Source organism: Saccoglossus kowalevskii, chromosome 8 (genome assembly GCF_978046115.1).
Source record: "Saccoglossus kowalevskii chromosome 8, keSacKowa6.1, whole genome shotgun sequence".
NCBI classification, from domain to species: Eukaryota; Metazoa; Hemichordata; class Enteropneusta; family Harrimaniidae; genus Saccoglossus; species Saccoglossus kowalevskii.
Window position 1 is genome coordinate 10,413,159 of NC_140648.1, and position 13,629 is coordinate 10,426,787.

General features: G+C 34.7%; 1 protein-coding gene across 1 annotated transcript; it reads right to left on the bottom strand.

Annotated features, from left to right (window-relative positions):
* Positions 1-3,263: 3,263 nt before the first annotated feature.
* LOC100375791 (jmjC domain-containing protein 8-like) lies at positions 3,264-13,487 on the bottom strand. The gene is made up of 9 exons (XM_002741815.4): positions 13,327-13,487; positions 12,543-12,635; positions 11,522-11,570; positions 10,968-11,064; positions 9,327-9,395; positions 7,463-7,582; positions 6,239-6,306; positions 5,769-5,903; positions 3,264-3,585 (listed from the first exon to the last, which is right to left on the bottom strand). Exons 1-9 carry the CDS (start codon positions 13,431-13,433, stop codon positions 3,493-3,495), a joined length of 831 nt encoding a protein of 276 aa, XP_002741861.1. The 5' UTR covers positions 13,434-13,487; the 3' UTR covers positions 3,264-3,492.
* Positions 13,488-13,629: the final 142 nt, after the last annotated feature.

Consider the following 13,629-nt stretch of genomic DNA (forward strand, 5'->3'; position numbering starts at 1 on the left):
TTTAAAATAATCGTCTGCTTTCTAAGAACAATCTTATTGTAATGTACACTTATATATCACACAATATATTTTTCTGATCTAAATTTACTTTTATAATAAATGTATGTAGATGAGGACTGATCATTGTTTGGAATTACCATTTGTGGTGCATGTGACAATTTGCGGTAGCCAAATCTAAATATAATATATAATTATTTCCATTCATCTTGATTTATTCTGCAGATTAAGGTAAAATATAGGCAAGGCTTTGGCGAAATTTGAAAGAGCAACTAATATTCTTCAACCTGGTATTTTTTATAGATTTTATTTTTCATTCTGTTCGTCTGTTTTTTCCAGTTTAAAAAATATGAGCTGGCTGGAGCCTTCATCCCTTGTCTATTTCTAACACTAGATACCAGCCGATACCCCCCCCCCTGCTCATAGGGAGTGCGTACAGTTGATCATAGTTCATGGGCTCCCTGTGATGTGACAAGAGGAAAAAACCGTCTCCTGTCATGCTGAGTACCCCTCCAATCAGCTATGGAATGGTCCAACTTGCATATTGGGGGGTGTTTTTGTTTTGGGTTGGGCGTTTGAGAACCTGGGGAAGGCATGAACATTTCGGGAAAACGTGTTTACCAAAACATAACCAGCATGAATAAAATTATGTGTAAAAAGCGGTAAATTACAAAAAATAATTACACACTTTATGCCCGCCCCTATGTTTTGAAATGGTCGACCCCGTATTTACAAAATCGACGTTTTGGCTCCGATGGACGGAGTACCTTTAAACTCGGGCACTACATAACATGGTATCAGTATGGCATGGTGTCAGTGACACAGTCTAGTCTGGGTGTACACTGTGTACACCGAGCCTCGGCCAGATGCACCGTGGAGCTAGACCACATTTGTACGTTCTGGAAGGACCTGGCCGGAGATTCATGATTGAAACGAAATAGAATTGTATCTTTGATCTAGCAAAACATTCAACTATTTAACAACGATCACATAGCAGCGTACAGTGGAAATGAACTGGACGAATAGCCACTTCATTCATAAAATCCAAAACATACATACAAAATAATTAAATGTAGGTAGATAGACAGTTCAGATAAACAATATGTGAAAATATAATGTTGTATGGCAAAAATCGGATTATCTGCAACCTAAATATTGTGGCCCGACCCGATGCGACCCGACCTGCGTAATGTACCTGCCGATTGTGAAGCCTGTCACAGCACAGTGAATCGACGCCGGAGGTTGGATGGTACGACGATCCTTAAATTAACGTCAAATATACTTTGTTACAACATCATTGATTGGCTGAGAGTTACCTGATCGGAGCACGACCTGGGTCACAGAACCATATTTGTCCGTATTATCAACGGGACTTTGCGAGAGAACCACACCCACATTTTCAACCATTTTTAGCGCGGAAGTTGCCAACAAATGTAGATAAACTCGTGAATTTTATGGATTTGAATAAAATAAAGCTAGCGGTTGGTAAGACTGGTTAATAATATATCCCCCGATGCTCTTCGATTTTTTTAATTTTATTTCAAGGCGAGAAATGGATAATTGAAGTTCCATCGATTTCAATGCGACTGTTTCACCGCGACAACTCTACAGTGTGTTGTAGTTTCGCGAGGTAAAAAAAAATATATAATAAATAGTACTTGTTTAATTATTTGGTTTTACAGCCCGCAAATTACGGGACATGATCCCCATGAATTACGATAAATAAATGCTGATTGTGTTGAATGATGGACGTCGGGACCGTTTGGAGAAACCAACGGGGATCGATATTCCAAACAAATTATTGGGACACGGTCGGTAGACATTTCAAACAAATGAAATTATTAACGAAAGACGAGATTTTTCCAGATATTTACGAACGAACTGTCATACCAAATATTAGCCCTGCGTACAGTGCTGTGTGTACGGGGACGCGTTTGGTTGATAGATGTCCCCACACCAAACGCGTCCCCGTACACACAGCACTGTACGCAGGGCTAACCAAATACATGCAAAATTGACAAATACACAAAGAGATATTAGGTTTTATTTTAGCCTTAGAAATATTTTCTTTCACTCAGTCCATGCGTGGGACTTCTATTTAGCTTCATGGTCCTTTGGCTTGTGTTCTCCTTGGGGGAAATAATAATTATACAAATCGTAAACTCAACACAGTCAGGAAAAGAAACCCGGACAACCATGTCATACTTCTGTGTTAAAATCCATTTTGTAGCAGTGCGTCACGTCAGAATATTGTTTAAAATAAAATAGTCAATCCCAGTCAAATCTAGATCAAAGGGTCAGATTGCGTGCATATAATTATAGATAGTTAAAACAAAAAGTATTTGAACTTTTGACGGTTGTTCAACATCTATGCTAGATAGTAACCGTGATCAATGAAAACCAGAAAATTGTTAGTAGTCCGAATTTTTGCACAGTCGAAAATAAAGCTGAAATTCAACAAGCGGTCGTAAAAGCAAGCGATTGAAAAGCGGAAGCGGGCGAGAGGTTGGGCGAAATGAGTTCTGTGCTGCTTTGTTTGATGAAGCGATGCTGATACCACATTGTCGCCATAATGAGGCCACAATGAAGCGAAGCGATAACCGCCTAACTTTTTAATGTTGCGACATTGATGCAATGCTGAAGCCATAACAATGCCATAATGATGCGATGCTGAAGGTGAAGCTGAAGTGAAGCCAAAGCTTCCCCAGAACTGTACTGTATGTCCATTTTGTTCAGGATTAAATTATAGAAAAAATGTATTACCGAAAACATTTGCAAAATATCTGAAAAATATGAGTTATTATTATAATAAAAATATTTGTAATATACTTAATCCTGTTGTGTAATAGTTATTTGAAATGATTGTGTTCATTTGTGTAATTTATATTGTCTGTGGTGTCAACCAGGTTGTGTTCAAACATGATAAACCAGTGTGTTGATAGTATGTGAAGAGAGAATTTTGCAATATGAACTAGATCCGTTCTTTTTCATAGAATGACCACTCTAGGGGAAGAACAATTATTGTCTGTCCTCTTGAGAGGATAGGAAGAACTTGTGTAGTGGTGTTTCAATTTTAGAAGCAGATGTTTGTCTGAAAATTGTCTAGCAAATTTGCTAACAAACTTTGCATGCGGCAGTAGTAATAGTTTCCTCCTTTTGGTCTTGTCATATAAAACTAGGTTGTATGTCATCTCCAGGTGAAAATTTAAATGAATAAAATCCCTTGTTTAAATTCTATCGGCAATTGACAAACAAAATGCAAAATCAACGCATACCACGGGCATGTGTGACAGACCCAAATTTACTGGACAAGATTCACTCCTTCACAAACATAGAATTCAACAAGTAAGCAGACACTTCTGCCTTTGTACCGTGATGTCATTTGTTAAGAAATCATTGTCATTTTTATTAGTATATTCATCACAAATGCATTCTTGTATGAATAATAAATTTAAAATATTATAAATTAAAAACAAAACCTGTGAAGAATGATTTTTAAAAAATTTCTGGTCCAAGAAATGTGGATACAAATACACTTGTATCAATGTTCAGCGTACCATGCCACCATCGATCAGGAAAATATATTGCCTGTGAATAGATAAGTCAGATGTTTGAATATACACTTTATTAACACTGGCACTACAGCAGTATGGTCAACTTATATAACATAACTATATTAACAAGCCATGCATGGCACAGTCCCTGTTAGTTATCAAATATAAGATAAGATATATAAGATACATAGTTATGTTTATAGTAATATAGCTGGAATATAACCATGTCAGGAATATGATTTTTTTAACATTAAAATGATTGACATTTGTATCTGATCATCAAACAAGTACTTGTCCATATTGAGAAATATTGCTCTGGAACAGCATTCAAAATCAACCATTTTGAATACATGTATATACCGGTATATAACATGATGTATAACGAATATATAAAATTTGAATATAATCAGTCAAAGCATTTAAGAGATATAGCTCTAGAAGCCCAATCATTAAAACAAAATGGCCACCAGTCAGCCATTTTGAATCCAATCTGAAAAATAAAATGACATGCATCAGGAACCTGTAATGTCTAATGTGTGTTTATAATCCATCCATAAATGCAAGAAATGCTTTATACTAGAGGATTTTTTTAGCACAAAAATAGCACACTTCGAAAAGAATTGTCAAACCAATACACCCGTGACATGATGTATAATGAATATTAAAAATTTGAACATAATCAGTCAAAACAAGTCGGCCATATGGGTCTGGAAACCCATTCATTAAAACAAAATGGCCGCCAGACAGCCATTTTGAATCTGATCTGAAAAAATAAAATGACGTGCATCAGGAACCCGTAATGTGTAATGTATTTACCAAGTTTGAACGAAATCCATATATAAATGCCAGAAATGCTATTAATATTTGATGATTTTTTAGTACAAAAATGACAACCATTCGGCCATTTTGAATAGGATCGTCAAACCAATATATCTGTCTATCTATGACATGATGTATAAAGAATATTTAAAATTTGAACATAATCAGTGAAAAACAAGTCGGCCATTTTGAATGTTATCTGAAAAACAAAATTATTTGCATCAAGGTCCTATAATGTCCAACGTATATACAAGGTTTGAACAAAATCCATCTGTAAACAGCCGGGGAAATGCTTGATTTTTAAGATTTTTAGCACATAAATGGCCCCCATTCGGGCATCTTGAATTAGATCATTAAACAAATTGACGTGCATATGTATGATATCATGTATGATGTATGTGTGAAGTTTGATTGTATTTGGTCCAGGCATTTCTAAGATACAGGTCCGGACAGACGCACGCACGCACAGACGCACGGAGGTCAAAACATAAGTCCCCTTTTTCGGACTGCGTTCGAACGGGGACTAAAAATATAAATTATGCAATATGGAAAATAATTGTGATGAGTGCCTATCACACTCGATAAGTAAACACTTACACTTGTTATTCAATTTTTCAAACTTTGTAAAGCTGATGGCCTTAAAGAATATATTTCTATGTAAATTAAATTAATTGTGATTTCTCCCCTGACTAGGTCCTATGTACTTTTGTTATTTATAGTTACAGCGAGCACAAGATATGTACATACATGTACAACTAACTCCTGGCCGCAATTATTGCCGAGGGACTTTGCAACATCCCAGACACTTTCCTAGATACTCCAACAACTGTTGTAGACGCAATAAGGTTACATACACGCCTACGTGACAGTAATTCAAAACAATGGAAAAGGGTTTTAGATGGATTCAACTATTACAACGTATAAGCGTCCAGTCAGACATTCATCAAACAAGCATGTTTTACTCATATATAGTAATTGCCTACCGGGTGCAGAAGTTGTAAATAAATAAATAAGTTGTATGTAAAAATATCTTGCGCCCAATGTAAAGCACTCATCATATCCTAGCTTTTATTGGGGATCCACATAATGTGTACATGTAGGTAAAGACATTATTTTTGTTATTCAAACCAAACAAGAACATGCACATGTCTATAACCACTACCTTTATTCAATTTAGTGAATGGAAACTTTATTCTTATAGGGAATTAACTCAAACTCGTTAAACACCACAATTTTTGTACATTTAACTTCTCATGTTAATTTTAAAACAAATATATATTTATCCACAAGTCAATATTTATGAAAATTTAATGTAGGTTTACTTTGGGAAGGGTGGCAAAAGTTGACTTGTGTTTAATGTGTTGACAATACTTCTACGATGACTTTAACATCACATACCTCTCCTTGGTTGATTGTACACTCTAGTGGTCTATCCTGCTCATGTAGATTGGGATAATCCTCCATTAGCCACTGTAATGTTGTTTTATTTGGATGAAATGACGGCGTTTTTTCGGGGGGGTACAGAAACCATCTCTGAAAAGTGTAAGCAATTTCTGTGTGAACCATCACATGGGTTATGCATAATATGAAGTGATGACATTTATCAAGCACGGTTATAACGTAGTTAAATGACAACAGCTGTTGTGACCATATGCATTTTATATCGGTTCTAAACGTAATACCATATGCAAACACCAAGAAAGCTAAAAAAAAAACTTTTACAGATCTCGGGCTATTATTATATTACATAACATATCACCACGTATTTTCATTCGGTACAACAAGGTTGGTTTGACTAGAATACAAAATATGAAACAGTGCTTGGTAAAAAATGCAGCCAACATTCCTTTATGAGTTATGTAACATACCTTTCTACCATAGATAACCTCTGCAAATCCGGGGCCATGCCAGTGAAATGGTACACCAGTACCTGGTCCTGAAAAAAACAAAGTCATTGTCACTAAAAAATGTTCCTATTTGCATTAGAAACGTGCCAATATATAGGAAAGTTTTAATGTGTGATATATGTGTTTAAACTAAATGGTTTGGGCATGTAAGAGATATGGCTCCATGCATCGGCATGATTCATTTAAACAAGATGACTGCCAGTCAGCCATTTGGGATTTGATGGTGATGCATTTGTCAGTCACCAATTTTTAAAAAGTATGTAATATGACATTATTTTCAACATATGTACCAAATTTGAAAAGAATCTTTCCATGCATGACTGAGATCTAGTTCAAGGAATGGTGAAAATGCATGATTTTAATGTACATTGTATTTTTGGCTTCAAAAGGCCCTTTTGAATCATAGAACAAAAGTTTAAGTATCCACCAAGAAGAACCATATTGTTTGTGTTATGTACCTTGTTTCAGACTATAACCTGGATGTAAAATAAATTTAACAGTTTTGCCATGACATGTCACCTCAATCTTCTCAATTTTACTTGCAATGAACAACTACCACTCTCAATTGAACAAAAATATGTTGCACGTTTATCCAGTTATCAATTACCATGCAGATAATTTCTAACTCAAGATGCTGACACACAGCTATGTAAACACACAGCTGGCATCTACCAATTTTAAGTGTCAGATTTAGAGAAAATTTCAATTATACGCATTTATGAACAAACATTGCTAGTTCAAGCTGCCAACAGTTTCTGAGAAAATGCATTGCCAATGTTGGTAATCATCATTTCAGTCTGTTTTGTTCATCACATTATTTGAACAAAGTGCTATATATATATATACATCTCTGAATATAATGACCACATCATAAAATAAAAGAATTTTTAATACCACCACTGACTGAGAATACTCTAGAAAATAGTGAATGTAGTGTCAAAAGAAGACATGAAAAATGACTCCTACGGCATCTGTATTAAAATAATAATAATGGTGAAAATATGCAACAGAAGAGATGCAGCTTTTATTAGAGCATCAACACATACAAGAAATGGTGAATTTTTGGTTCTCAATTGTTCAAGAAGGTATGGGGCGACTTATATTAGGGCTGTAGTTTCTGTTGACAGACATTATAGGGTCTTTCCATACTGATGCCTTGTATACTGGACATTATTGTTTACTTACCTGCCAATCCAAAACTGAGAATTCCTTCAGTGTCAGGAAGTATATACGGAGGTTGTTTATACACACGAAACAAGGAATCCCATTCAGTATAGTTATTATCACCAAACATGTACTGTGTTTCTGAAAATGATGCGAGATTATTTTCAATGACACGTCCCCGTTCCGTTCATATTTGAGTCACATATACATTCAAAGCAGATCATGACCGAAATCTCAGACCACTTTCAGTGGTCTGATCCAAAATGCACCTGCATATGTACAACACATTGTATGATGTGTGTGAAGTGTGGTCTTGATCTGTCCAGGCATGTCCGAGATATGGATCAAAAACTAAATTCTTTAAAACAAAATGGCCACCAGTCGGTCATTTTGAACTTGATCTGAAGAAAAATTGGTGTGCATCAAGCTTATATTATGTTTAATATATGCACTAAATCTGAACAAAATCCATCCATGCATGACTGAGATCCGGTTCCGGAATTGTGAAAATACGTGATTTTGATGCATTTTCGGCCTTAAAATGGCCATCATTCAGCTATTGTTAAGCGGATCATGAAACAAATGCACATATCTATTTGTGACATGATGTACCATGTGTGTGTGAAGTTTGAACTTGATCAATCCAGACATGTCTCGGATACGGATCCAGAACTGAATTCTTTAAAACAAAATGGCTGCCAGTCAGCCATTTCGAACTTGATCCGAAAAAAAAAATGACGTGCATCAAGGTCCTATTATGTTTAATGTATGTACCAAATTTGAACAAAATCCGTCCATGCATAACTGAGATCCGGGTCCGGAATGGTGAAAGTGTGCGATTTCAATGCATTTTCGGCCTTAAAATGGCCGCCATTTGGCTATCGTTAATGAGATCATGAAACAAATGCACATACATATTTGTGACATGATGTACCTTGTGTGTGTGAAGTTTGAACTTGATCAATCCAGGCATGTCTCAGATACGGATCCAGAACTGAATTCTTTAAAACAAAATGGCCGCCAGTTGGCCATTTCAAACCCGATCCCCAAAAAAATGATGTGCATCAAGGTCCTATTATGTTAAATGTATGTACCAAATTTGAACAAAATCCGTCCATGCATAACTGAGATCCGGGTTCGGAATGGTGAAAATGTGTGATTTTGATGCATTTTTGGCCTTAAAATGGCCGTTATTCGGCTATCGTTAATTGGATCATGAAAAAAATGCATGTGCATATGTCCCATATAATGTGTGATGTATGAGAGAAGTTTGAACTTAATCGGTCAGTGCATGTTCGAGATACAGGTAATCACGGACGCACACAGGGCAAACCATAAGTCCCCGTTTTCGGACTACGTCCGAACGGGGAATAAAAAGTTATTCAAGTGTGCATAGAAATGTTTATGCTGCACTATTTGCAAAATGTTCTTAAATAGGAAACAGCTGAGTTTTCTTGTTCCCATGTCACAGCATTAAACACATCACCGAGTCTGTGCATCCCACAGTTAATGTAGCTCCATTGTTTGAAAAGCATACTCTGGCAGCCAACAGTTTCAGTTAGAGCCTTTTTTTAACTAAAAATTACAAAAGTATTGACCAGTATTAGAGAATGGAAGTCAACATCACAAAATGAACAAATCTAATGAAGGTCCACCCAAGATACCGGTAACTACATGAAAATATATCAAGACAAGTTGGCAAGCCGGTTTCAAGAAGAAGTCACAAATATCATTTTTTACTAAAAATGTTCCTAAAATTAATTTGTAAAAATTGACAGCAATGATGGAAAATCAGCTTTTTTGACAGCAGCTAAAAATGACATCTTGGATTGCTGTTACTATCGGAGAATGCTTTATTTAGATACAGGGTGTCATTAATTCTTACCATTGCCAAGTGCATCTAACTTCTGAGGTTTCAATATTTCATTTACATACTTCGAAAAAGGAACGATAACTGTAAAAAATATACATAACATATGATACAAAACTGAAAGCATTGGAAATTGAGATTTGTTCATAACACATGTATCATCAAGCACAACTTAAAAATTACTGTAGCCCCAAGTTTGAAATCAAAGCTGCATTTTTTAATCAAGAACAACTCTGACAAAATGAATGATGTGTACCAATAACACAAGATATTATGTGAGGTGACAGTCTGCTTATGACAACGTGCAGACTACTAGAAATAACTATTTGTTCAAAGTAACAATAGCTGTAACTATTAATCTTTTTTATTCTCTGATTTTAATTTTTAATAAAAAAATAACATTTCTTGTGTAGGGTTACTTTGCCATGCGATTGTAACTAAAACAATAATTTAGTAAGATGTGGTTATATTAATAAACAAAATGTTGAAAGTCACAGCTATTGTCACTTTAAAAACAAAAAAACTGTTTACCGTGGTTTAAATGTGTGTACCTGTTTTACTTGTTTTACCTGTGTATATTCATTTGGTAATGCAAAGACACTTTTAATACATGAAAAAAATAAAACATTGTCAAGTAATTACATAACATAAGAGACAACATTGGATCTTAAAAGTAATTTTTAAGATCATTGATTTTACAAAATGGGATAGAAATGCTATTGAAAAAATACATCTTAAATACCGTAAAAGAATTCTGGGACTGAACAAATATGCTAGCAATGCATCTTGTAGAAGTGAGATTGGTAGTTTTCCATTACTGACTGAAGTACATACTTCCATGTTTAAAAATTGGTTAAGACTACGGGAACTTCCAGAAGACAATATAACAAAATGGGTATACAATGAACACAAAATTCACATAATAGTTAAATTTGGATGTCAACAATAAAAGGCATATTGACACAAATTAATCGGAATTCATTGTATGATACAGAGGAAACAATCGTAGACTCAAAATCCAAAAGAAACAGGCAGATACACAGGCCCAAAAACAACATTACAGAAATTTTTCTACATTGCGATACGCATAAAGTAGAAGATGAAAAACATTAACTCATAGTTTGTCCAAAATACATGACATTACGACAACATTTGTTGTCACATATCATACTCCCAAATAAAATTAAAAGTAATAATGACAAATTTCAATTTTTAATGGAAATAACAGACAAAGCGTCAATTAAGCATGTCACATAATTCATTGTCATGACATTCCAACACATATAACACTTGATTTTAAAGCGAGGTAGTCGTCACCTGTGTATGCGTCAGATGGCCATAGTGTGTCGTTGTTTATACATACAAGCGTATAGCCTTTGCGTTTTTAGTGTGTGTTGTCGCTTGGGACTCAATTCTCGCACGTGCACAGGTTACGACCCTCCCGCTTTAACTTATTATACTGTATTTCCTTTTTTAAATTCTTCTTACTAACTTGTTATATTTTATTTGTTATATATTAAACAATTATTCTTATTATATTCTAGACACGCATATGCTGGTACACACGAAACCCAAATTATTAACACATGTCACTTGTTGAGAACAGGTGGACATCCAACAACATCATCACAAAGTGCCTGTGCATATTATACCTACCTTTTTCATATGAGTATGTGTTAGCAGTACTCAGTTTTACTTCTTTATTACCAAATGTTTGCAACAGATTCTCTTTAGTGCAGAGTTCTCTAAAAAGCTGAAAAACATGGATAAACAATATTACTTTGTCCATATTCCCACTTCATATGCTATGAGTATCGCCTTCATTTAAAAAATACAATCCATATCATATTAACCTTTTATTTTACTGATCAGTAATAGCATAGTGGTTAACTGTAGCGCTAGACCTATGGTTGAAATGATTGATTTGATCAAGTACTCCACCAACTCAATGAGGGAGGGGGGGGGGGGGGGGCAGAGTCACTGGCCCAGATTGATTTGCTAATTTTTGTAACTTTGAGGAAAACTTAGTTTCTCTGAAGGTGTTTTAGGTCTGGTTGAAGCCATAATGCCATTTTATAGGAACATGGTAACACAGCTGAAGTTCTGAAATAGATTTAATTTTTTTTTTTATATTTATAAAAATTCATGCATGAAGTTACTGTAACATTTTTTTGGAATTTAATTTGGTAGAAAAAAATTAAAATACATACTGAATTGTCGGAGACATCTTTTAGCACCACAGGATATGAATATGCATATCTATAAAACAAACAATTGGTTATACTAGTATTATGAACAAATCTGTTAATATTGAAAATATAAGGGTTGACTTGTACCATATAAAAATATGGATTTGAAAGGTCACTATGGTATTTGTTGATACATGTATAATAAAAACAACAGTTTGTACATAGTTGATTACTATGGCATTTTATTACATCTCGTAATTACAACTTGAGATAAAATGAAAACATACCTAGTATTTTGACTGACTGAGTACTTTTGATGGAAAAAGTTTTAAAGTGATAATATGAGGTTATTACGATGATACCGAGAAGTATGTACGAAGACAGTACAGCAGAGTATCAACCGGACGCGCAGCAGAGGGCGATGCAACAGCGTACTGCCTGAGTGCATACTTTGCAGTATCCCCATAATAACCTTATTATTATACATCTTTTACTCCCAAGGATACATCATGGGAATGCCAAATCCAAAAACTTTAGAATAAATTTAGCTTCAAATCCTGGGGGCTTTCATGTTTGTTTTTATTAGAGGACGCTTACCCACGTAATCGTCCCATATTTAGAATTTGCATTTCCTAATAAATAGACATTTTTTTATATTTTGCCCATTTTTCAAAATTCTTCATACTTGGAACCAACTATTCTTAAATACTGACAGGGGTGATGGCTATAATGACACATCTGTGTTTCTTTGTGTTCGTTTCATTCATTTGACAGCGTAAATAGGAAGTGAATATGATGACAAATATGCCTGAGTAAAATAGTAGAATTAATTATACAATGTGTTTCCGCTACCAATAAAACCACACATCCTTCAACCATCACACAATGATCAGTACACACTGATTATAGTAAATTTAATTCTCTTTTCTACTGGTAATCATAATGTATGTACCTTGCAAGGAACATACAAGAGAATAATAATCAATATTGTGCCTCCAGTGCAGTGACCAATTCAAAGTACAGTAATGTACAGTATGCTTACTTTTTTATAAATTCATCATAGCTAAGTGATGAATCTCTAATTTCCACGTTACAAGGTCCTACTGTGGCAATAATATCATCTTCATTCGTGTGCCTATATGGAATATAGCAAAGGGAAAAATGGTGTTGGTGATCTGTTTATATAGCAATGTTTTTAAATGCCATAGTCAACTTTTAATTGTCACCTTTCACAAAATAATATTGTATACATTTGTTTTCTGTATTGAAATTAATGAATACATATAATTTGGTCACCAGAAAACAATTTGAGTTCAGGCATAATATCTCAAGAAACAATTCACCTTTCCACATAGCTATATGTTCTGATCAATAGTAAGGGAACAGCTAGTGTAATGTGAGATCAGCCACGATCAGTGATTACATTCTAATTTTAAAAATAATGTGGATTAGTATAATAATTCCTTATGCTGACTGTGCGTTGAATAAAATGGGACAATATGGTTTTCTGCAGTTCACCAGTAACACTGGGCCACGTCGTCACTGTTACCTGATATGAGATACTACTGTACAATGCAATATCTTTCCGCATCCCAAGGAAATCAGCTATAATGGTGCATTTAGAATCTTGTTGGAATGTTCTTTTTTTAAATATTATTAAAACAGCATAAATTTTTTTAACACGTGCGTGTCACTGAACTTGTAAAGCGTGATGAAACGTAAACAACACTGCAACCTCGAGTAGCAGACGCCAATTCCGTGTTATTGTTGAATAATTCAGATCAGTGGACGTGTGATTAGTAAAGTATTAAACAACGTGAGCTTACCATCCTCCATCGTCGATCTTCCTAGAATATATCTTTATCGTTGGAATGTACAACAGAAAAGAAACTATAAAAACGGAGATACACTTTCCAACATAACAGGCTGCCATGTTGGAAACGCACTCTTGATGCGCATGCTCAACAATCAGGGTTTTGCGATATTCAACGCAAAGTAATAAAAATCAATATTTTTTAAAGTTATTTCTTTATATTTTTAGTTGAATTGTTAGTTTGAGAGCAACAAAATGCAAATTAATCAAATTTAACATTCTAGTGCAAAAAAATAGTTTCTGGACTCCATAAAGG